Below are 26,730 nucleotides of genomic sequence, written 5' to 3' on the forward strand. Positions count from 1 at the left end.
TTCCTTGAGAGAAAGTAAAGAGGTACTTTTATCAAGGCAGCAAAATGTCGCAACTCTGAATCTATGAGATAAGGAGCGAGTACTCTGAGAGAGGCTTAACTGCAATCAGGGCTTTCTAATGCCCCAGTAAAGTACACCCAATTCTTTCTAAATTCCTTTTCATTTGAAACCTATAAATAGTTTTAAATGAAAATGTTTAAAGTATAAACATTGTATATTTCATATTTCAATCATGCCAGGGAGAAAAATGACAAGGAAGAAGGAGACAATGAGAATGATTAAACATTAAACAGGGTGTGTCCCATAATTAAGCACAGGTAAATGGGACATTTGATAAAATCCACCCAGCAGCTCAGCTCCCCCTTGTCAGAGATCTTGCCAGCTGAGAAAAGGAGTTGGAGAAAGGGGCAGGTGGGCTTGCTAATTAAATCCAGTCTTAACCTGTAAGATACACAGCATTTCCCCAGAGAAGAGCTCTTTATAATTCCGCCAGGCGGAAATGGGAGGGCCCTTGCAACCCACCTGCTCAGCCTGCACAATTTGAAAGCTTGCTCACATAGGTTCACAAAATGTGGCAGCAGCCACAGTACTCGAGGGCAAAATCTCTTTAGCAGTCTTTGTCCACCTGTGTCTGAGTGCAGGGACTGGCTGAACCCTGCCAGCTGTTTCTTACATTTGCCAGACTGCCAGCCCTTTCGACCTGGGACAGATAAATTAAGGCACCTGGGCCTCCACCTTCCCAACTTTGAAGAAGAGCAAGAGGAAGCTCCTCTCCAGTGGACTTTTAGCTCCAGCAATTAACTAAAGAAAGCCATTAAAGGCTACAGGGCAGACAGAATAGAGGATCTGGGGTTGCAATTAAGCAGTGACTTAGGATGGCTGGAGGGAGCACGTCATGAAAATTTTCTTTGGAAGAGGACGGTTTTCTAAGTAATTTAGAAATTTTATGTATGTAAGGAAGGTCTTTACCTTTTTTTTTTTTACCATCTAGAGACATTATATGACTTTGATTTCATCTTTTCCTCTGTGTAACTCAACTATTTAGGTGAAATTCACATAAAATGAATGTCAAGGTTTATGATTTAGAGACCGTGCAACCACTACCTCTATCAAAGTTCCAGAATACATTCATCACCCCAAAAAGAAAAGGTGAGCTTCATACATTTATAGGATTGCCCAATCTTTTAAAATATGTATTTATTTTTAACTTTTTTTTATTTTTAGCTAAGATGCATTTTTACTGCATCTTGATCATTCAAATTATCAGTACATAAAATATTTCTCCAATGTAACGCTACTTTCAGATTCCTAGCTATGAAGCTCTGGCCTTCTTAGATGATGTAATTTGGAGATGTACTCTCAAAACTCTTCCGCATGTATAGCCTTCATAGGCCCCCTGGTCCCCCATTATAGTCTCTACTCAGGAGAAAGAAAAGCTTACACTTCTTAAATTTAAATCTGAACATTAAATAAACTTTATAGTTTATTTATTGTTCAGTGTGTAAATGAACTGCCAACTAAAAGAATGAACTTTACTTCAAAAAAAAGAATATTTTTATGGATACCTATACATAATCTTTCATTAAAGATATAGTGCAGGGACTGAATCATTATAAACATTTATATTTATTAGATCTTTCCTAATACAGATCAGTGTTTGGGACAGTAAGTTAAATCCCAGCTGCTTGTTAAAGAATTGAAGAACCAGAAATAATGCTAAGTTGGTATCTAATTTGTCCTCTTATAAAATGTACATTGGTTAGAATGCAGTTTTTAAGAATTAAATGCTAACTGGTGGTTCTCAAATTGTTTCAATTAGAAATAATCATTACATAACTTAGATTTAAATAAATTAAAGTGATATGAGTTAATGCTAAAATTTTATGTTTGCATCTTTTTGTAGATAGTATAATAAATCAATCCTATTTTTCCAACTTCTCACTTCCTATGGAACTTTAAATAGATGTCTCCCAAATTTATATTTGCATGTTATTTCCAAACTTGCATGTTGAGGAAGAAGAGAAAGGTCGAGGTTGTTGCTATGAAATTATATTAAACCCATGAATGCCTTCCAAATTATTTTGCACTTATGGAGCTTGTTGGTAACATTCAGGAATGAAAATTGGGTTGGGGGGGTGGAGGGAGAGTACAACTTACTATAGTGGAGGACAATGGGAACATTGGTGGTGGGAAAGCTGAAATTCTATATTGTCTATAGACCAAATTCTATATTGGTACTTCATTAATAATAATAAAAATCCAGTTCTAATGCCTTCACTCGTAAACCCCACACATGCAACCCTCAACTTCCCCTACCATCTCCATTAATCAGACCAGCTTTCTGGCAACTTCATCCTATCATTTCCAAGATATTAGATGGTTTCATCAGTCAAAGTCTCAGAGGGGAATATTTTGAGGTGGTGAAGAGATTTAGACTGCTATGGTAATGAGACTTAAAAAAATAGCTATTTTATTAATGCATATAATTAGAAAGAAACTACCTCTGTTAATATTATGACCAATATAGTCATCATTTTTATTGTTATTCTGGGAGTAAAGTATAGTATGAAAGGTACAATTACAAAACAGTTTTGAATTCTACCTTGTAACTTATAATCTTGTGACCTTGGACAAATTAATTCTCTGAGACTATATCTTTCCTTATATGAACAGTATATAAATAAATGAGATACTGTGAGGAATAAATGAAAATGCATATTTAGACTGGAGTAGCCACTGGATAAATATCAGTGGACTTCTCTTTTATGGATGTTTTAACTTTTGGAAAATGACATGGTACCTAATAATAATCATACAATGGACATCTTTAAGAAGTTTCACATTTTCCTACTAACCTATAGCTAAACGCAGTCACATTCTAAGAACATCCTTATATTAGTGTGGTCTTACATCTCAAAAATCACCACTGAAAAATGAGCAATTCTATTCATTAATAACCATGTACAATATGTTTAATAATAGTCACACCATTTTTTGTTATACATTCAACAGAAAATTATCATTCTGTCAATAAGAAGTTGAAGTCCCTACTTTTTGAATCATTTCTAATTCACCCTAAGTTAAGGATTTGAAGTATCAAATTATAATGATTGACTATATTATATCAAATATTTCACTCATTTGCTCTGCTAACACTAGCTTACCTGTAAGTGATATGAAATGTAAGACAGTCCCAAAGATTTGTTGGAAAAGTTTTAGAATGAGATTAGGGAAAAAGTTAAAAAAATCTTTAGCAGATTTGGGTTTTCTATTTTAGGCATGTATATTATTTTAGTCTTTCAGGAATTATTATCATCGAATGGAAAAATAGAATTCAAAGGATCAAAGTTTAAAAGTAGTACAAGATATTCTGAACCTATCCACAATTCCTTACAAATCTTGCCTCACCTCACTGCCATTTTATTTTGTCTGTATATGGTTAAAAATGACATGAGCTTCACAGTTTTTCCATACATATTGTTGTTATATTAACCACTAAGCATCTCTAAAACTTGTATTTGATGAGACCTTGCCTTTCAAAAATGATTCTGAATCATGAAAAGGGGAAGAGCAATTCCCAGTAAGTTCTCAGCACTGAAATAGTGGATAAAAACAGAACTGAGACACCAAAGGGAATGAGGATAGTGGAGGAAAAGAATGGAGAGCAAGGGAGGGATAATGGTCTGTGGTGGTGGAGTATGGGTGAGGTGATGGAGAATGAACTATGGTGGTAATACCTGATGGGGGTACCCCAATGTTACCTCCATTAAAATTACCTAATTAATTTAAAAAAGGGTAAATGAAAAATTTCTTGATAACATATTTAGAAAATTATAAATATTTGGCCACTGATATATCTGAAACAATTATAGGAGGACATGACACATAGTCGCCACTCAGAGTATTGAAAACACACACACACACTCACATGCAATTATAAATACTGATTCGCTAATTTCCTTGAAGAATTTTTTTTTCTCTCCACAAAACTAAAGCAATACTTACTGACCAGTGCACAGAGCTAATTCTGTAGTAGATGAATGTTTTCAAATTTAGAATTATTCTGTGTAGCAAAAAAACTTACAATTTGAAATAATATATATGTATATTGTTTTGCCATTGAGACAATTTTTCCATTAGCAACACAGTATCACCTAAATGTTATTTTTTTTTCATTTATTGAATAAATACCTAACTCTTTCAACATTTTATCTGAATTACAAAGTTACTTTATTCTTTTATATCAATTAGTTTTATATCTCTGGTGAGATAGCCATTTTCCTGAAATGCAAAGAAACGGGGCAAATTGTATCTCACAGTTTTCTGAATCTGTCTTTATACTTAGAGTGACTATCCTTGTTCAAATTATTGTCACATTTTACCAGGATTACTGTAATAAATCCCTAATGTGTTTCCCTGTCTCTAACTTGTTCTCCACCAATTCTTTCTTCACAAGCCTTTTTAGTGATTATACTTAAAATGTGAATTTAGTCAAATGGTTCTCAGGCTTAAAACTTTTCAATGGCAGAAGTGGTCACACCCCAAAGATAATGTTCCCAACTCCTTACATATAATCTACACATCTTCTATTGCTGTTGTCCATTGCTCTAAAGTTATCCTTGGTATTCTTTCACTCTCACTTAACACTGTGGTCATAAAGAATAATGGACAATTGCTGAATAGTATTCCATTGTGTATATATACCACATCTTCTTGATCCAGTCACCTATTTTTGGGCATTTGGGTTTTTTCCAGGTTTTACCTATTATAAATAGTGCTGCAATGAACATAGGGGTATTGGTATTTTTTTGAATCAATATTTTTGTGTCCTTTGGGTAGAGGGGTCGGAGGGAGGGAGGGAGGGAAGAGCACAGGGGACTGTGATTTGATGGTGCAGGGTGCACTGGTTAATTTTAACCCTATGTATAACTTTAACATAGCATTTATCAAGTTCTACTGGTTTTACTAGTTTACTTGATCATTTTCTCCAAATTCTTAAAGACTGGGAAAATGTGTTACTTGCCTTCTCCCATCCCCATTAACTGTCTAAGTATCTGGTACTGATGATGTTACTGCTGTTTTCATCATTATAAACAACAGCTAGCAATTGTTAAACATTTACCAAATCACAGAAATTACTCTAAGTATTTTACATACAATATTTAATTCCTATAATCTAAAAGAAACATATTATTATGCTCAGAAAGTATGAAAACCAACTAAATTACATAGTAATAACATGTTAAATATCAAAGCCAGGACACAAACCAAGATTTGCCCTGTGAGTCTATATTCTCTATCGCTAATCAGGATGATAACAACACTATGATAAAGTTGGTATTTACCAAATATTGTTGAGTATGTTAGTGATGGATCTATTAAGTCCAAGTGAACATCAATATTTTAATGTAAAATGTTAAAGCTTACTAATTATATACTTACTGATTTTAATTGTTGCTTAATATGGCAGAATATTTTTCTTGTAAATCAAAGAGAGTTATTTAAACAGATTTTGTTGTTAATAGAAAGAAAACCATTGATTCTTTCTTGACAGATATAGTAAAATAATGTGTTAAATTCAGGGAAATTTCAACTCATTGGTAGTACTCTTTGCCATACAAAATCTCTACACTTTAAACTGGAAACAGGCATCTCACACTGCATATTCTGTATATTAGCTTTCAATCAGCAATGTAAACAATGTAATATAAGCATTACATGGAATCTACATTAAGATAAACTGAACCACTTTTGCCAAGACAGATGTAATCACTCAAATTCCACTGGGAAAGAGGTAACAACGTTATTTGGTCTAGGTCTAAAGTACTTTATTTAGTAAATAACTTGGACTTTGTATATTCATTTCTTCATAACACCTATTTCCAACATTTAAACATCACAAAGTGTTTCAAGTGTGTTGGGCTTAGGATCCAATGGCAAAACATGACATTTGTTAATTTTCCTTCACAAGGCATTTTCTCCTTGACAGTTGTGGGGATAATTTACTTTAACCACTCTTTCTTGCATAACACCTTAATAATAAGAGAAATATTGTAGTGTTACCATTCCTTATATTCAAGTGTTCTCATTTTTTAAATCACAGATCTAAAAGTGAAAAACAAGATTATTTTCAAAATTTATACTCGGAAAAATCTAATAATTTGATTTTAGCCAAGATACTCAATTTTAAAAGCAATTCAAGGGTTAAAATTCAAAACTGAGTTGGCCATATGCAACATATGGCTTTGAAAAATAGTTCTTTTAGTGTTGATTATAGTTTTTAAAAAAAGTTGGCTGAATTGAACTGTACCTTATTTTTTTTAAATTGGATCCACTTGTTTAAATTAAAAGTATATACATTGTCATGTATTTTATATATTTACATATACATGCTTTTATGTATTTGATTCATTTCTTACACATTCGTTAAAAATTACTCTTTGGTGTGTCAATACATATATTTAAAAAAATATGTAGTACATTCACAAGTCAAACTTTGAAAGATTATTTGAAAAGTTCCTTCCATATCTGTCCTACTGCCATGCAATTTCTCTCCTAGAGGAGTCCAATACTACTTGTTTTTATTTTATGTGTGTATGTATACTTTCTGACAAATTTTATGCCTCATACAAATATATATAGAGAGTATATTTACACATACATATAGTATATACAAATATATATAATACACGCATATAGTATACACTCATATGCATACAAACACACACAAATACTAAAAGACCTATATCCATGCCCTGACTGCATTTACAATGTAATTCTGGACAAGTCACTTAATCTTTTAGATGTAGGGCACATCTGTAAAGTGCCAAAAGGATGATTGTGTTTCTTTGAATTCTAAAATAACTCAAATGATGACAGGTGACAACAGCAGAATATGCCTCAATTTATTTTCATTTTCAAGTTTAAAGAACCTTCTTTACAATAGGAAATCCAGTCATTTTCTTCTATGGACAAAATAGCAGGAACTTCCACACTATCTGTACCTTTTATTTAATTCTCCTGTTTGATGTCTGCAACCTGAAAGGATTAAAACTTTTCCTATAGGATTGTTCAGGGACTCAAACTCCATGGTGTCCTGAGGGAATGCAGGCTCATGGCAGCTCGATTTTCGGGTTTTTCAAAAGAAACCATTAATTCAGGTTCTTAAAGTCTCCTAAATTTAAAATATTGGTAACCTCTCAAATTTTAAATGAAAAACAAGTAATTGTAGGCAAAACAAAATAGAACCAAGGTTTGGATTTACCTCATGATCCTTGAGTTTGTTTCAGTGTAGAACCTGCTGTTATAACACAGTGTTTCAAAATATTTCATAAAGTTTCATGAGAAGGGAGAGGGACAGAGGACATTTTCCTTGAACCCCGAATTATAATTCTAGAGAATAGTTTTGCATTTCAAAGTCATGTTTATCTACGTGTGCCAGCATCCCAATGATTTAATTGCATCTCTAAAGATACTTGAACTTATTCACATATACCATTAGCCTCTCTCTTAAGAGAATCCCTCAGCAACACAGATGTATATACTATTAAAGTCAAATACAAGGTGTTTATAATGATGTTGGCCAGTGATAAGTTAATGCAATTACACTGGAAGATAGATAAAACTGTTTTGGAAACAATAGGAAAGAGAACCAAGGAAGAACACTGTTTCTAGAATAAAAAGATTGAGTCACATGACAGAATGAAACTAAATGCCCTGAAATGAAATTTATGAATATTTGGAAACTGGAATTCTCAAATATGTATTAATCCACTACAACTTTGGTGAGCTTCCCTAATGTGTGCTACTTTGTAACACTTGTATATTTGTACAGTCAGAATATCACCCTGTTTTTCACTTGAAGAGTTTCCTCTAGAATAATGTAATAAGCCTGAACTAAAAGTACCACTTACAGATTTAAATATGTTTATCATTTTAGTTGTAATAGGGTTGGGCTTTGTGTAAATGAAAATTGTATGCAAAATTATCCATAACCTTAGCAGTCTTTGAAGAGTCTCTGGCAGACTGAGAAAAACAATTTTTTTCACTTGGATTACCACATTGTATCACTAATCAAAAATAGGAAAGCAAATCTGCAAGTTCTACATTATTTGCCTAATCATTTTGAGTAAATGTGGCTACACATTTATTGTCAACTACTATATGTCTCACACTGAGATGTCTTTCTGTGAGTGATACCTCAGTGAATTGTAACTAACATACTGTGAGAACAAAGTGGATTGAAGGAATAGATGGATCTGGTTCCCTATACTCAAGAAGCACTGACAATACTTAATCATGCTGAACGTTGATAATATTCTCCATGCAGAGCTATCATTTGTGTTAGGTACAAGGACTTAAAAACTTGTAGTCACTTGTATCAAAGATCCTAGTTTTAATAATAGTTCAATATCAAAAGTTCTCCCACTCAAAAATTTGATCCAGGCTCTTCTGCTATGATCTTAGTGCATTTCCACTCACCTAGAACCCCTCTAAGCACCATCCTAACCAGTAAAAAGCTTTTCTGGAAGACAGATTTCCATCAAGCAGACTTTCTTTAATCTAGTTTGATTATTTCTTTGGAATGACTTTGAAGGTTGAGAAGGCATGGTGGTGATTACATGGAGGTGATGTTAAATTCTCAGAAAGCACCAAAATCAGGATCATTATCTCCCCAGCTCTGTCTGTTATACTGTAATATACCATGTACTGATAAATATCATAGGCTCAACTTTGCCTTCATTTATCAAATATTCCTCAGAATCTCAATTTTCTTAGTGAACAAAGTATACAACTGTGAACCAATAACAACTACCTATCTAATCTGTTGTGTGTGTGTTTCAAATTGCATGGACTATATATAGAATCTTAAGAACTAAAGTAACTGCATTATTTAATTATTTTTGAGAAAACTTTAGAAATCTATTTCACTCCCTGATTTTACAGACAGTGGAACTGAAAATGAAGTGGTGCTCTTCACATTGTTGTTAATTCATATCAGCCACATAGCTGGAATTAAAGTCCATTATTTCCTTCATCACATTACAGTAATTTCAATACCAGTATAAGACTAGATCAAGTCAGTCTCAGAACCTGCCATAGGCAAAAAATAATTGAGATATTACCTTCTTGGGCTATATACTAATCATGTAAAAAAATCCTTGCAACTATTGAATTTTAATGTAAATAACATAAAAGACAGCATAAAGGTAGTAAATCTACACTATTTATCTGTATCACTCAGTTCCCACTGATCTATTATGTAAGCATGTAAGGAAGATGATACCTCTTAACACGAAACGTATGAATGGTAAGTGAGGGTGTTAGATAGGAATTCATAATTCAAGGATTTTCTCTGAGACAACAGATCCAAATGACTGTTACTGAGTATGCAATTTCATTGCTATATCAATATATGAGGAAATATCACATATGAGAGTCAGGAAGAGTGAATTTCTGATTCTTCCCTGGAGCAAATGTTTCCCTGTCAATGGTTTCAATACCAAACAGCCAGATTTTGTTCTTAGATCTGAACATACTTAGGAAAAACTGGCACATGGGATGTTTCATCTCAGAGAAAAGGAATGAACGAATTAGTCAACTTTTCTGTAACAATTTGATCACAAGGAAGTAAATTCCCGAATGTTGTTAAAGCCTGATGATAGCTCTTTTTTGTCTTAATAAAAGGAAGTTTGGCTCACCAATAACATGCAGAACATATGGAGGATATTGAGAAGGATAAATGAGGCATTATTTTTTGAAAGATGGTAATTAAAAGTTGTTCTGCCTTGTTTCTTTTTGTTTTTGTTGTTGTGGGTATGCTACTTTACCCCAGAAACTTTCAGGCAGACAATGTCTTTTTAATCTTTATCACATTTTTGTATGCTTGAGATATTAGGTAGTGTAAGTAACAACATTCCATGCTACTTATAGCTATTCCATAGATACATTAAAACCATACTATATTTTAGGCACACTTGATAATAGTTATTGATTCATCATTTAGCTTTACTAAATAATAAACTTTTCAACCTCTAGACTGATTAGTGGGCAAATGTCTGCATATAGAATGCTCTCATTTAGGAAAAAGAAAAAAAAAGGAAATCTAAACTTATACCTGCTGCATTTAAATACAGAGATAAATTTAACTACTACTAGAGAAACAGACACAAAATTCCTTCTACACATTTCTCCATCTTCCTGTAAGTAGAAATTGCAGCACGGACATTACTGAACTCACAATGGTTCAACCTAAGTGTTTTTGACTTTACCACAGTGCAAAAGGAGTATGTATTCAGTAGAAACTGTACTTTGAAGTTTGAATGTTGATTTTTCTCTTCCTGGCTAACCATACACAACATAACACTCTCTGGTGATGCTGGGCAGCACAGTGAATCTAGCTTCTGGTCAACCACTGGATCACAAGCATAAATAATTTTTACTCTAGAGTGGACCTATGGTGTCCAGCTTCAGGCTATGTATAAGTGTTCTGAACACACTTAAAGTAATTTAGTCTAAGCTAAGATATTCAATAAATTACATGTATTAAACTGTTATTTTCAACTGATGATCATTTTTTTGGGACCTAACCTGAACAAGACATGAGGAAGATCTCTACTTTAAGGGGAAATAAGCAGGTATTTAAAGTTCCATATGATTATAGAAGCTGTAGTTCTGGGAATGAAAACAGTATTTAATGGTGATTCTCTAGGGAGAAAAAAAATAGCATTTCTTGAAGGTATGAATGATAATTTTAGTAAAATTTAATACAAATTGCTTTTCAGCCAGCAGGAAAAACAGAGGCAGACTTCCTAAAAGCTAATCATGTATTTGAGGAAAGGAAAGGCTAAGTGCTTGGAAGTACCTGTGACAATATGAATCCCTGGGTTGTTCCTATGCTTTTCAATTTGACTTCAGGAAAATAACATCATTTTCATGCTACAATAGCAGATGTAGGGGCCTCCCTGGTGGCGCAGCAGTTAAGTGCTGGGCTGTGAAGCTGCCCACAGCCTCTGCAGCACCAGTTCAATCCCTGGCCACTGGCGAGGGTCCCATGTGGCGCGCAGACCTCTCCTGCTTCCCACTGCTCCCCTCAGCAGTGTATTTCATCAGTCTGCCTGTTCTGTTCCCCGCTCTAGCTCTGGTGAATTCTCTCACCCTCCCGTGCTTCTGACTGTACCCAGTGCTTGTATAAATAAATAAATAAATTTTTAAAAAAATAGCAAATGTATTTTAATTGGACATGTTAATATAAAAAGTTTATAGCATCTTTCAAGTGAGCACTAATAAAAGCCTACCACATAGCTACATTTTAAAAGAAAAAAACTACTTATTTTATTAAATATCATATACACATATAGCTACAGAGAAAGCAAATAGGAAAACATATTATACAGCACTTATACACATTTTCAGAAGATGGGTTCTGATTACATTAACCTTGACTAATGTTACTTGTCAAACAATTATTATCACAGAAGAATAACAGATGCTCTTTATCATTGACCCTCAGTAAGGAAACCCCCATTTTTAGTATTTATAACCATTTCACACAATCTAATAAAGCAATAGAAAGACTCCCCAATCAGAGATCTCCAGTTTGCTCACTGTGAATAAAATAAATATATAATCCAAATTTAATCTCACTTTCAAAGGCTTATAAGATGTTCTCCCAACATGTCTTGCCTAGTTTTAAATTTTTTATGATGGTAAATAAACCCTGGAAAATTCCTTCTTAGATTTTACCACCTGAAGCTGCAGCTGTTGGCTGCACTATCAAAGCCTCACGACTCCAAACTCACGTGCAAACCTCATCAAGGGCAGACATTTCTAATTGATTCCAGAAGTATTTCTTTTGCTGAGATCAGGGGGCAAAGGAAGAATAATGAGCAGCTTTTTAGAGGAACTTGGGGGGTTAGGGTGTTGAGGGGCGGGGGAGGGGCACTTTTAAAATCTCGGCTTGGCCAGAAATGCAGAGCAATTTTACGGTCAATTGGCAAGAGCATCTGGAACCAGGCATTCTGGCTTCGTAGTTGATGGTAGTGAAACCAGCTTACAGGCAACAGCAAGCCCATAATGAGTCCCTGTCATGTACTAGTGGAAACCATGCTGACTTTCTGCCAAGTAACCCTGCGCCTTTTCTTGGGATCAGGATTCCCCTCAGAGCCCCTTTTTAGCATACGAAGTCCTGTTACCCTAAAGATCTTAACCTGTTTTAGTCATTCTTAAAGGCAAGGCAAAAAGACTAAAAATTAGAACTTGTGTATGTTTAATTCTGTGAGTGCTGACAAGGCATTATATCACAAGACCGTGTTTGCTTTCATTTGAGGGATAAATTTCAAACACAGTGGGCCATCTTGTTAGTTCATGGAGAGTGTCGGATGCTCAGGTCATAAATCATAACACAGTGCGTGGCACACTCAGAATAGAGGAGGTAAAATAGGAGGTTCTTTGTTATTTCAAACGTAGGACAGGTGATTGTAAAATAGGTGAGGGTTTCATTTTTTTCTTAATACCAAACAAAAAAAAACAGAAGTGATGTGGAAATAATTCCTTATGAGTAAACGATGTTTACTTTAAGCTGCTGCTCGTTACTCACCACACTGACAGTGGTAGATTACACCCAGAAATAAGTCAGGTAAGAGGATAGACATGAAAAATGTAGAGAGATGTGAGTCAACAGGATGGAGAATGGTTGAGTGGTGAGGAATGGGACATGCAGGAAGTTAGACTTCTGGCATTCCTAAATATTTTTAGACAATCAACTGATAAAGATTTTACCCACTTTAAAGCTCACTAAAAAATCTAAATTGTGATGTTGAACTAAATTAGTGTTTCTACTTCTAGTTAATTTACACTTGGCAAGAATCACTTCCTATTTTCAAACAAGAAAAGGGAAACAAGGAAAAAGCAAGACAAATGAAACACAAAAAAAGGATAAAAGAAACGCATTGAAAATTTTGTTTACAACTCAGTATATTTTCATGTAAATTTATCCTTAAAACTCCAATGCTTTGATGATTTTATTAGTATAAGTTAATGAAAATATGAGTAATTACTGTTCCTCATAATATACATAATTTAAAATTGCAGAAAAATGTGTTTCATGAGGAAAATCTCCTTGAATCTATAGTATTTGCAAGAGCAGCTACAATTGCTAGTACTTTTCAAATAAAGATTTAAGGAAGAAGGGATGGGTCAGTAAGAACATAAGATAGGGCTTCTCTGGTGGCATGGGGGTTAAGTCTCAGTGCTATTAGAGCTGCAGCATGAGTTTGATCCCCAGTAAGGAAGCTAAACCACATATGGCACAACTGACTTCTTGTGTCTCACTGAATGCTCCCCTTAGTAGTGTATTTCAATAGATCTGCCTGTTCTACTCCCCACTCTGTCTCTGGTGAATCCTTTCACCCCTCTACCTCTGGCCTATATCCCAGTTTTTGTATGCATAAATAAATAAAATTAAATCGAAAAAAACCCCAAGAATATAAGATATATTTATGTCTCTTAATTTTTTTTTAAAGATTTATTTATTTATTTATTTATTTATTTATTTATTTATTTATTTATTTATTTATACAAGCACTGGGTACAGTCAGAGGCCCGGGAGGGTGAGATAATTCACCAGAGCCAGAGCGGAGAGTAGAACAGGCAGATTGACAAAGTATACTGCTGAGGGGAGCAGCAGGAGGCAGAAGAGATCTGTGCCCCATGTGGAACCCTCGTGGCTGCCAGGGATCGAACCAGTGCTGCAGAGGCTGCGGGCAGCTTCACAACCCAGCGCACAACCACTGTGCCATCGGGGAGGCCCAATGTCTCTCTCTTTTTTTTTTTATACAAAAGGTATTTATATAAAGAATAATTATGGTTGACAAAAATGTCCACCACATTAAATGTTCTTTTTTTTTTACCTTGAAGTCTTCTAATTATATTTTCTTTTTTTAATCATAAATTTTATTTTTATATTCCCCATACAATTGCGACCCCCTTATTTTGACCCCAATCCCTCCCCTCCCTGCCCCCCACCCACCATAGAGTGTCTCTGGTTCATAGTTGTTTGTTGACTCTGATTTTTACTTTCTTATAGTTATTCTTTTTCCTGGTCCCTTATTTAAGTTTTCCAGATTCCTGCTATGAGTGAGACGATCAGGTATTTTTCTTTTTCTTTCTGGCTTATTTTGCTGAGCATGATCCCTTCCAGCGCCATCCATGTTGCTGCAAATTACATGCATGTGTTTATCTTTTTTGAATGCTGAGTAATATTCCATGGTGTCTCTTAATTTTTAACCATCGTAATGGGATGATAAATAGGAAACAATCATGGATTTATATTTTCTTGCATGTAAATTCAATATTTTACAATACATCACAAAGGTCAATAAATGTCAGGAAATCAAATATTATAATTTACCATCTACTGTATCAAAACTACCCTCTTCCTCCTTTCATAAAACAAAAAGGCATTACTATATCCTAATATTACATTGTTTTGGTTACCAAGTATTTCACTGCTCATAGAAAAAAAGATAATTATTTTTAGAAGAAACTGAGGGAATAGGCATTAATATTATTTTTAAAGGTTCTCAAGGGCCTCCCTGGTGGTGCAGGGGTTAAAGTCTCAGCTCTATCCAACTATCACCAGCCACTGTGGCATGAGTTTGAACCCTGGCCAGGGAGCTACCCACATGGCGCAGCAGACCTCTCCTGTGTCTCCCACTTCTCCCCTCAGCAGTATATTTCAGTAGATCTGCCTGTTCTGCTCCTCACTCTGTCTCTGGTGAATACTCTTTCCCCCACATAAACAAAAATAAATCTTTTTTAAAAAGGGGGCCTCAAAGAAACCACCCAGACAGCTTATTTACATCTGTTACTTAGCCTGTTTCATCTAAATACATTACTTTCTATTAACTCTTATAGAATAGTACATCTTATGTGCACGAGAGAGATGCATGCATGTAAATATGCACTTATATGTCCATATAAAGTTCTCTGCATAGGACATACAACAGAGTAAACATGTGTTATTTGTATATGATGGTTAAACTAGAACAAATAAATCTTTCAATTTTAAATATATTTAGAATGATGACAAGGGAGAATAAAAAATTATTCATTTTTTATACTATTATTTTTAGTGAGGTAATGTTGGTTTACAACTCAGTTATGTGTTTTAGAAGTACAGATTCACACCTATTCAAATGTATTCTACCCCACCACATGTACCATCCAAGTAACCTCCACTACAGTCTATTGTAGCCTTTCCACTTGTTGTTCCCAGCATTTCACTCCTCTGTATCCTCATTTCTGTATTCAGAACTCGTAAGGCTTATTTTAGTTTGGTATTGATACAGTTATCCAAAAGGTCCTATGTGGCCTGATCCCTGTTACTGCTCTGACCACATTTTCTACCACTTTCCCTGTTTTGCTTACTTACTTTCAGATATGCATTGTGGTCTACGAAGGTGCTAGGCACAGACTGTCTCAGCACATGTGTACTGGATTTTGCCTTTGCTTGCTTTTTTCCAGGAATCCACATGCTTATCCCCTCATGTCAGATCTTTACTAAAATGCAACCAACACTCTGAATACAATTTCTTTGTTTTTTTCTAATTTTGCTTCCTCTACTGCTGATTTACTTTTTTACCACAGTATTTGTTATTTGATAAACATATGTATCTACATAAGTACATGTATATGAATCTAAATATTCATCTATGTTGTCATCAGACCCTCCCTAACTGTGACAGACAGAAACTAGGGTGATGCTGTGATTCCCACCCTTGCTGTTAATGGCTTGTCAGCCTGTACAATCCTATCATCTAGAGTGTAGTTGAGACCCATGACTGTCCTTTAGCCAATAGAATATTTCTGAGATGAAAGAATTTTGCAGTGGAAATTAAGGTTCCAAATCAATTGATTTTGCTTTCATAAAACGAGAGATTTCCTGAATGAGCCTGACTCAATCAGGTGAAAGTCCTTAAAAGAAAGACTGAGCCAAGAGATCCTCCTTGCTGGATTGAAGAAGGCAACCATGTTGAAGAAGCCCATGGGGCCTGTGGATTTAATATGGATGAGTGGATATAATTTTTATTAGTAATAGTCACAACTTACATGACAGATTCTAACTTCTTTGGTCCTTTTGAATATCAAAACACCTGCCAAATAATTTGTGGCTGTTTTTGATTCACCTTTTTTTGTTGATGGGATTAAACTAAAGGAACTATGGTGTGATTATTTTAGGTAACTTCCTCAAGGGTGCACAGCCCACTGATGGAGCTTTGAATGAAATTTACCTCTGTGTGATTTAAGCCCATGCTTTCTGTAGTACCCTGTCTCCTAAAGTAAACAGAAAGCAATTTGAAACAAAATGCACATAGTGGCAAGACATATACAAAAAAAAAAAATTCCCATTATGTTAATAAAATAAAAAAGTTATACGAAGCAAAATATACATACTATCAAAATACACACAAACAAGCATTTCCCATAATCATAACATACCTAGTAACACTAAGCCAAAATAGTTATTCATCTGTGACCTGGTTGCCTTAAAGCAGTCATCATGTTAGAAATATTTAATACTACTGATATGAGGAAATTAAATCAATCATAATAGGTGAATTTTAGAAAGAACAAATTATACTTGCGCTAACAGAGGAAAATATGTGTGTGAATGAGAAAGGAATGAATGAAAGAATAATGATTTTTCTGTTGAATTTCTTATGAATGTAAAACAAGTTTAAATAAAAAAGGTATGGAAGTTGCTGGTGAAAATACTGATGGAGGGGGCCTATCTGGTGGCTCAAGGGGCTAAGAGGCAATCTATGAAGCTTTCCACAGTCACTGCAGCACAAGTTTGATCCCCTGGCCGGCCAGGGAGCTACCCACATGGCACAGCAGACATCTCCTGCCTCACCCATTGCTCCCCTTAGCAGTGTATTTCAGTCAGTCTGCCTGTTCTGCTCCCCAATCTGTCTCTGGTGAAACCTCTCACCTCCCCACACCTCTGGCCTATGCCCCAGTTCTTGTATGAAGAAATAAATCTTAAAAAAAAAAAAAAGAAAAAGAAAATACTGATGGACCCATGCAAAGAGAACTGTACAAATACATGGACTAACATTGTGCAAACAAGATGGAAAACTACGCATTTGTGTAACAGAAATTCTATTTATAACTTAACTTTCTTGTGGCTGTAAGCTAAAGGGACTTCATCTTCCACATATAGGTCACAGGGTCCAGTTCAAATTATACTTTGCATTAATGACTTAGAATTGAATTTATCTAAGAACTATATCATAAACAAAGTGAAAAACAATTTAAGGTCAGTTTTTCAGTCTGTGTGTGCTTTTGTGTATGTGTTTTAAGCTGTAAGTTTAACCATTTGTATACTTGCTTAGTGTAGAAGAACAGTTATCATGTAAACCCATGGAATTTGACTTTCATAATAGAGCAATATAACAGAAAACAGCCAATCAGCCATGTAGATAGAGTCACAGTGCTACAAGCTGATGTTGCCAATATATACAACGCTGATTTACAAGAGAAAGGGGATTACTTGCTTCAATGACATTGATTCTAATGATAGCTTCAAAGACCATTAATGAGAACATTGTGTCCAGATAGGATAACCACTACTATTCAGTAAGTCATAATTCGTATTGAAAGGAATCACTAAGCATTTATTAGGTTTCTATATGCCTTGTATGAGACAGAGAACAGTTTTATTGAAACTATGCCAAATAGTAAAGATTTATGAAACATTCTAGGAAGTAAAGTGTGTAAGGAAAACACAAATTCACAATTCATCACTAAGAATACAAATGGCCCCAGATTTATAATGGTTCAACTTCTGATTTTTCAACTATATGCCTGTGAAAAAGGATGCACATTCATTAGAGACTGCAACTGGACACTCTTTTATGGTGTTGGGCAGCTGCAGCAAGGCTCAGCTCCCAGTCAGCATTTCAACTTAAGATATTTGCTATTTAGGGCCTCCCCGGTGGCGCAGCGGTTGAGCGCTGGGTTGCGAAGCTGCCCGCAGCCTCTGCAGCGCAGGTTCGATCCCCAGCTGCTCCCTGGCTACCGGAGGAGGGTCCCGCATGGCGCGCAGACCTCTCCTGCCGCCCGCTGCTCCCCTCAGCAGTGTACTTTGGTCCTTCTGCCTGCTCTGCTCCCTGCTCTGGCTCTGGTGAATTCTCTCGCCCTCCCGCGCTTCTGACTGTACCCAGTGCTTGTATAAATAAATAAATAAATCTTTAAAAAAAAAAGAAAGAAAAAAGTTTTTAAAAGAAAAGATATTTGCTATTTAGAATGGTTTTATCAGGATGTCACCCCATCCTAAATTGAGAAAGATGATTTGGTAATTGGAGGCAATTTAACATATTTTAAATTTTAAAATGAAGTAGAAGAAAAGGCTGCTTCACAGGTAAAAAGTGGATAATAAAATACTTGCTCAGTCTTTATCTTATAGTTACTGAACTCTGGTCAGGGAGGAATTGCTCAGGTTGAGCAATAGAAATTCCATAGTCTTAACAACAACAGTAATGCTAGTGATATGAACAATGGTAACGAAAAAGTATCCAGTTCTTCCTATATTCTTCCCTTTATGTCATTTAATTTTTCCAACAGACCATGTGATGCTACTATTACATCATTGTACGAAAATGTTTTAATGGCAAATCACAAGCAATGTCTGCCCTTGAGGAACTGCCATACGTGGGCCAAAATGGTCAGAAAGCAATTCTGGAGAGAGTAAGTGATCTGAAAGATTTTCCCATGGTATTCTCGCTCCTGACTAATTAACTAAAGACAATTAAAAGGCAAATTAGGGCCTCCCTGTGGTGCAGGCGGTTGAGCTCAGCGCTGTGAAGCTGTCCGCAGCTTCTGCAGTGCTGGTTGGATCCCCGCCAGCCTCAGAGCAACCCACATGTTGAGCAGACCTCTCCTGTCTCGCCCACTGCTCCCCTCAGCAGTGTATTTCATCAGTCTGCCTGTTCTGTTCCCCGCTCTATCTCTGGTGAATCCTCTCACCCTCCCATGCATCTAGCCTGTATCCCAGCTCTTGTATAAATAAAATAAATTTAAAAAAAAGGCCAATTATTTGAAGCACTATCTTTTCAATACTTCTGCAGTTAAATTGGTAAGGTCTTTTATTAAAGCTTTCCACATTTTTTTTCAAGGTACTTCTGCTGCATTGCCTTTGTATTTTTCATCTACAATTCTTGAATAGATGAGTATTGCTATCATCACATGGAAGAAAATGTTGCTAGATGATTAACAGTTAATCATGCATGGAGTTAGACTGCCTGAATTTATATCCTGACTTGTTAACTTATTAATCTCTCTATAACTCAATTTTTCATTATAAAAATGATAGTAACTGCATCAAGCATTTGATGAGGACTAAATGAAATAGCACATTAAGACCTAGACTATAGTAGGTTATATTATAGTAGGCATCTTATCTCTTATTAAACCTGTTTTACAAATGAACAACATGAGATACTGATTTACTTGTCATAGAGTATGTGAGTCTAGTAATTCAATTCAACTTGTAATTCAACACTGCTATTCTTTCCCATCCTCCATAACAAGTCAATGAAGTATTTCAAGGGATCCTTAATAACAGTGATGATGACAATGATGGTAGCCCCTAACATTTATTGAGCATGGTAAACATAGTACCAATATCTTACACAAATTATCTCACTGAATCCTCAAAATCCTATAAAACATATCATTATTTTATCCTTTAATAGATGAGGAAGCTAAGACTACGTATGTTTAAGTGGACAAGTAAGTGTCCAAGAATACATATCTTGCAAGTTCTTGAGCCAGGAATCAAATGTAGACAAATTTAGGCTTCAATATCTAAGTTTTTAACCATTCATTTTAACCTCCTGCCTAATTGGTAGCATCTCACAGCTAGAGTTCATTATACTAAAAAACTGAACTCAGTACACTGCCCAAATGCAAAGGTTTATTGTAAACATACATTCTCACTGTACATACCACAGAAAAATTAAACAACTCACATTTTTTATCTACTTTCAAAGGATATAAGGTAAACAACACAATATACCCAAGACATTCTATAATAAGAATGTCCTCCACATTTAGAGTGTAATAAACATGATGTTATTTAATTATAAGGTCTTTTGGTATGCATATTTTTGACATTTTGCATCATATAAATACATTTGCTTCTTTATTTTTCTTTAAGGTTTTATCTCAAGAAATAAAATATATGTACATATATTGACTTTAATTAATGTCTATTTAAAAGTTAAAAATATAATAAACTTAGATGATATCCAACATCCTAATACTAAGATTGAATGCTTCATTTTAAAAAATTTACTCATTCCTTTAAATAGGAAATATATTCACATGGTTTAGAAAATTTAAAGGTACAAAACAATGTTAATAAAGAATCTTGCTCCTATTCTTACATTCTAGCTACACAATTGCCTTCCCAAAGGCAACTATGTGTTAGGTTCTTATATATCTTTCTGAGATATATTTCATACATTCAATAAATACATCTATACATATATATATATCTGTTCCTCTTCATTTTTATACTTACATGCTTTGTATGATAGCATACTTCACATGCCATCCTATATAGCATGTTTTATTCTCATTCTGTGTGTATAATATGTAATGTAGTTATACATATACCACATATATACATAATATGAATCATTTATATATATATAATTCATACACACACTCACACACACATTTATATATATATAAATGCTTGGTACTAAGAATTTCTGTTGTTTTATCTTTCCATGCAGATTTTATTTTATGAACCATCTACTGTTTTTAAAATTTTTCCTGTTAATGGTCATTAGCTTGTTTCTAGTATTATTACATACCAGTTCGCAAAGGTATGAGCATATCAGTTTCACAGCATAAATCCCCAGCATAAATAAAATACAATCATTATCTAGTTATGGAAGTCTCTATTTTAGTTTTCTCATAGATGCCAGGGGAAACATTAGCATTTATGTTTCCTGCTTAAATAAGGTTATAGTTTGCTCATTCTGAGATGTTGGCAGGTTACTCAGCACCAAAATTAATTAATATAAACCTTAATTTAAAATAGTAACTCTAGGGCCTCCCTGGTGGCGCAGCGGTTGAGCGTTGGGTTGCGAAGCTGCCCGCGGCCTCTGCGGTGCCGGTTCGATCCCCGGCTGCTCCCCGGCCACCGGAGGAGGGTCCCACATGGCGCGCAGACCTCTCCTGCCGCCCGCTGCTCCCCTCAGCAGTGTACTTCAGTCCTTCTGCCTGCTCTGCTCCCCACTCTGGCTCTGGTGAATTCTCTCACCCTCCCGCGCTCCTGATTGTACCCAGTGCATGTGTAAACAAAATAAATAAATAAATAAATAAATAAATAAATAAAAAATAAAATAGTAACTCTATAAGAGATTAGTGATAACAGTAAAGGTTTTCTTAACAATTGCCTAATATTTGAAACAATAAATACATGCCCAAAATGTCAGTGTATTTCTTGGAAGATAAGTTTAAAATCATCAGATGATCATATCATAATATATAAGTTTTGGTTGTAGAAAAATTGCAATAACATTAATCATTGTATTACTACACATTTATTACCTCTTGAAGGTAGCTGACATCTTAATCACAATTTTATGTAAATAGTCTAAAAAGAAATATCCTAAAGTGGGTAGACTCAACCCAGAATACTTTTGGAAATCACTTCTAGCACTTGTTGAGAACTAATGATGTGACTAGATTTCTTTATAAACAATGGTTAATGTAATTTATGCAGTCATTCTATGAAATTCACAGTTTTAACCTAAATTTAGGAAAAAGAAAACAGGCTCAGTGACATTAACTAGCTCAAACTGACATAACTAATAAATATTGGTGAGTAAGTGAATAGTTAAAAATTTCCCACAAATTTTACTCACAAATAAACAGAAAGCATTGTTCTGTGAATGACCTCAGTATGCAACAGGTGTATAATCCATGCTATAGACACTTAAAAGAAAAAGATGCCTTACCTCGAAAGCAAATGACAAGGAAGGGATAAGAAGTTTCAGGTGACCGTATCTACACACCATTAGGCACATCAGGCATCGGAAAGTTTCCAGAACAGCCCCTTTAGGTCTGAAATAAGATGTCATTAACACTCATTAAACTTAAATATACTCTTTATGTGTTAATGTTTTCATTAATATGGTCATATACACTTCTTTAAATTTTCAGGAACTACAGAGTATTCTTATATATTTGAGGAACACAGGCCTTTGAATCTATTTGAAAACAGGCATTAAACTAAGAAACAGAAAGCACCATTTAAAGAAAATTTTTTCTTTAAAAATTTATTGCTTACTTTGAGCACTGATAAATTAGGGTGGAGCATTTTTCAACTAATGAATAAAACATCAAATAATGAAATTTCTAGAATTTAAAATAACTGAGATACCCTTTACTCATTTAATACTTCTATACTTTATTCATTAAAAAATGACTTGTTAGGACGATACATTGTGCTCTAAAATAATGTATAGTCCTTCTGGGACACTCAGGAGATTAGAGGGGTACTGGGGTTGAGAGAGGAAGAGTATAGGACAGGAGGAAAACTCAGAGAAATGTGGTGAAGAACTGTGGACACTTTGGTGGTGGGAAAATTATGGTGACCGCACCTGAGGGCAGAAATTCTCAGAATGTCTCAGAATAAAAGAATAAACAAGGATGTTTAAAAAAATGTCTAAAAACCTAATAAAATAACGAATAGTCAAATTCAGAAATACTGTGAATCTGGACAATGTGCAGTTGTACCTAATAGAATAGGTAGCATCAATATAGATCATTGTTAAATATTTTGTGATGGGGGCCTTCCCTCGTGGCGCAGGCAGTTGAGCGCTGTGCTGTGAAGCTGCCTGCAGCCTCTGAAGCGCCAGTTCAATCCCAGTCAGCTGGTGAGGGTCCCACATGGCGCAGCAGACCTCTCCTGTCTCACTCGCTGCTCCCTTCAGCAGTGTATTTCAGTCAATCCACCTTTTCTGATCCCCACTCTCTGGTGAATCCTCTCACCCCCCACACCTCTGTCCTGTACCCTATCTCTTGTATGCTAAAATAAATAAATCTTAAAAAATATTTTGTGATGAATATATTATTTTATGGTATCCTTGAAATTAAAACTCTAAAATATATGTAATAGAGCTGAGTGACACATAGATAAGTATTTATAAAATGCCATATAATGAAGTAATAAATAATCACACTAACAGATAAAATAATCTGACATTTGTTGGATAATTTAATATTTTTTGTAAAATATATAGTATTGTTATAAGGTGAATTTTCTGAGTAAAGTATTATGGAATTACTGTCATAATAAAGGTATCTATTAGTTAATTTAAAATGTAGAGATATGGAGAAAAAGTGAAGAATATCTAAAGCGGTAATTGTTTTTGTATGGTCAGTATGACTTTTTTAATGAAAAAATAGATTTAACACCTACATACTTAATTAAAATAGGGTTATAATTGCTAATTTATTAGTCAAGATATGTGATTAGGCTTTTCTGTGGAAAAAAATAGTTTCCCACGTAAAATAATTTTTATGTAATTAATATAAATTAAAAAATGCTATCTGGGCAATTTTAAATTAAAAAAACATAATTTCTATTTTAAACATATCCAATTTTTATTCTGTCCTATAGTTTAAATTTTAAGCTTTTATATTGTGAAATGAACATATACACAGGGAAGTACACAAAATAGTAGTATACAACTCACTAATTTTCAACAAACAACCATAAAACCACCACCTAGTATTAGACCTCCACAAAAACCTCCTCACACCTCTTCAAGATGTCCACTGGCCCTCCACCTCTGGGTAATCACACTCTCTCTTGCTCCTATTCATTTATACTTTTATCATGTTAGCATAAATTCCTATAAAAAAGTTCTATACTTTTATCTCTATTTTTCTTCTTTTTTTAATAAATGAGATTATATTGCTTGCACTTTTTTAAAAAGATTTATTTATTTATGCATACAAGAGCTAGGGGAAAGGCCAGAGACGCAGGGGGTGAGAGGATTCACCAGAGATAGACTGGGGAACAGAACAGGCAGACTGACCAAAGTACACTGCTGAGGGGAGCAGCGGGTGAGTCAGGAGAGGTCTGCTGTGCCATATGGGTTGCTTCTTGGCCGGCTGGGGATCGAACTCATGCTGCAGAGGCTGCCCATTGCTTCACAGTACAGTGCTTAACCCCTTGCGCCACCAGGAAGACCCCCACTTGCACTTTTTTGTGCAACATTCCAGCATCTTTCATTCAGTATTATTAGTGACATATCTAAGATGATGCATGTTACAGTAGTTCATTCTTTTTACTCCTGTGTAACATTACATAGTTTAGCTACAGTAACATTCATTCATCCATTCACCTCAGGAAGGACATTTAAGTTGTTAGCAGCATTTCTTTTTTTAATGTTTTTGGGTGTATTGGTGAGCTATGCCTAAGATTGAACTGTCAGGTTATAGGGTTGGATATGTTCAAAATTAGTAGTTTTTCAAATTGGGCAAGAAAATATAAACTTCCTTCTTCATTGTGTGTACAGACCCTCTGTTGGTATTGTCAGTTTTTAAAATTTCATCCCTTTGGGATCTAAGATCTTTGCTACTTATAAAATTTGTAAACTTATAGATAGCTTTTTTTCTTGAAGTTTTCATTTTTTCCCTGTATTGATGAGAGTTAGTTATTGAAAAACTGATTTTCTTAATCTTAGTATAGTTTACTTCATCAATTACAACTTTATGATTAAGGATTTTGTGTGTGACTTCTTATTTTTACCTGCCCCGATATTACCGAGCTATAATACTATGCTATCTGCTGTGCTCTATCCCCTTTTTTGTTACTTTCAAATCAACAATTCTCTGACCTCAAAACTAACTTTTTATGGTTTGAAATATTTGTCAAATTTATTTTTCTTATTCATATATAAAATTCACTTTTTCTGGGCCTCCCCTGGTGGCACAGCAGTTGAGCGCTGGGCTGAGAGGCTGCCCGCAGCCTCTGCAGCGCCGGTTTGTTCCCCGGCCGCCAGCGAGGGTCCCACAAAAAAAAAAAAAAAAAATTCACTTTTTCTAAGACGATTTATTGAAAAGAAAGTTTTCCCTCAACTCTGCGGGGACAACTCTGTCAAAAATCCAAGGCTACATACATATACATATACACACAGATCTTTTTCTACATCCTCTGTTGTAATCTTTGTGATAATAAAACATGTCTAATTATTGTAGCTTTATAACAAATTGATAATACAATTCCTGCCTTTTTTTTTAACCTCAAGATGATGTTGGTTATCTTTTTGGGTCTTTCTACTTCCATTTCTCTCTCTCTCTCTCTCTCTATATATATATATATATATATATATTCTATATATATATTCTATATATATTCTACATATATTCTATATATATTCTATATATATTAAAAATTCATTCATTCATTCATTCATTCATTTATTTATTTTATACAAAAACCAGGGTACAGGCCAGATTCGTGGGAAGGTGAGAAGATTCACCAGACACAGAACAGGGAACCGAACAGGCAGACTGACAAAATACACTGCTGAGGGGAGTAGAGGGCACTACAGGAGAGGTCAGCCATGCCATGTGGGACCCTCGCTGGCCAGCCAGGATCAAACCCGCGCTGCAGAGGCTGTGGACAGCTTCACAATGCGGCGCTCAACCGCCTGTACCACCAGGGGAGGTCCATTTCCATGTATTTTAGAAAGAGTCTGCCTGTCAAGTTTCTCATAGAAATCTTTCACAACTTTAATTCAGATTGCATTAATATGTAAATTAATTTGGTGTGAATAGAATTCTTTGCAAGATTGAAGATGCTAAACTATTAATACATGTAACTCTCCATAGTTCTTTATTTTTAAATAGTTTTGTACTGTGTTTTAGAGATTGTGTACTTATTATTTTAGGATTGTTTTAGTTGATGTTTGATATATTTGATGTTATTACAAAGTCTCTATTTGCTAGCATATAAAAAAGATGGCCATTTCTCTAAAAATTTTCTTAAATTCATCTATTAATTTGACTAATTTTCTCTAGATTATTTGGATTTTTCAAGTTAACTAATTATATCAATTAGAATATTTAATATTAATTTCTAATTAATTTAAATACTTTCAAATCCTTGTATCTCATTTCTTTCTCTTTCTTCCACTGACAATTTTCAGCACTGTTAAATAGTAAGCGTATAGGCACATTTTCAAAATAGTACTATCAAATATGAAGCTTGCTATAGAAGTTTGCATAGTTTCAATTCATCTTCAATTTTGCTGAATATAAAATTAAAGATGGGCAAGATTTTTTTCAGCATTTTAAACACAATTATTTCATTTTCTTCTGATTTCCATTTTACTGGTTTGTAATGACATATCTTTATCTCATTATGAATTCCTATATAAAGTCAGAGGTAGTTAAGACTTCAATAATTGTATGCAGTGAAAACAATTTAATGCATCATAGACTATATCATGGTAAAACTGATAATTTGCTGATTAGATCTTTTTTCTGTATTCATGGAGATAAAAAAATCTTCACTAAAAATGAATTTATACTATTATTAAAGATTTCTAATGATAGTAAGTATGTGCAATCAATACAATTGTGACCTTCAAAAGTTGGGATAGGATCCTAATAAAATATCCATTTTTAAAAAGT

The 26,730-nt window shown here is 34.6% G+C and overlaps 1 protein-coding gene across 1 annotated transcript in view; it reads right to left on the bottom strand.

The window, feature by feature from the left end:
* Positions 1-26,730, bottom strand: part of AGMO (alkylglycerol monooxygenase) — a gene marked incomplete at both ends in the record, with an annotated part of 280,550 nt that overhangs the window by 96,991 nt on the left and 156,829 nt on the right. Inside the window, one exon of the mRNA XM_084230587.1 lies at positions 22,038-22,143. Within this exon, the coding sequence (XP_084086713.1) occupies positions 22,038-22,143 (106 nt within the window). The remainder of the gene's footprint in view (positions 1-22,037; positions 22,144-26,730) is intronic.

Source organism: Talpa europaea (genome assembly GCF_964194135.1).
Source record: "Talpa europaea genome assembly, chromosome: 3".
NCBI lineage: Eukaryota > Metazoa > Chordata > Mammalia > Eulipotyphla > Talpidae > Talpa > Talpa europaea.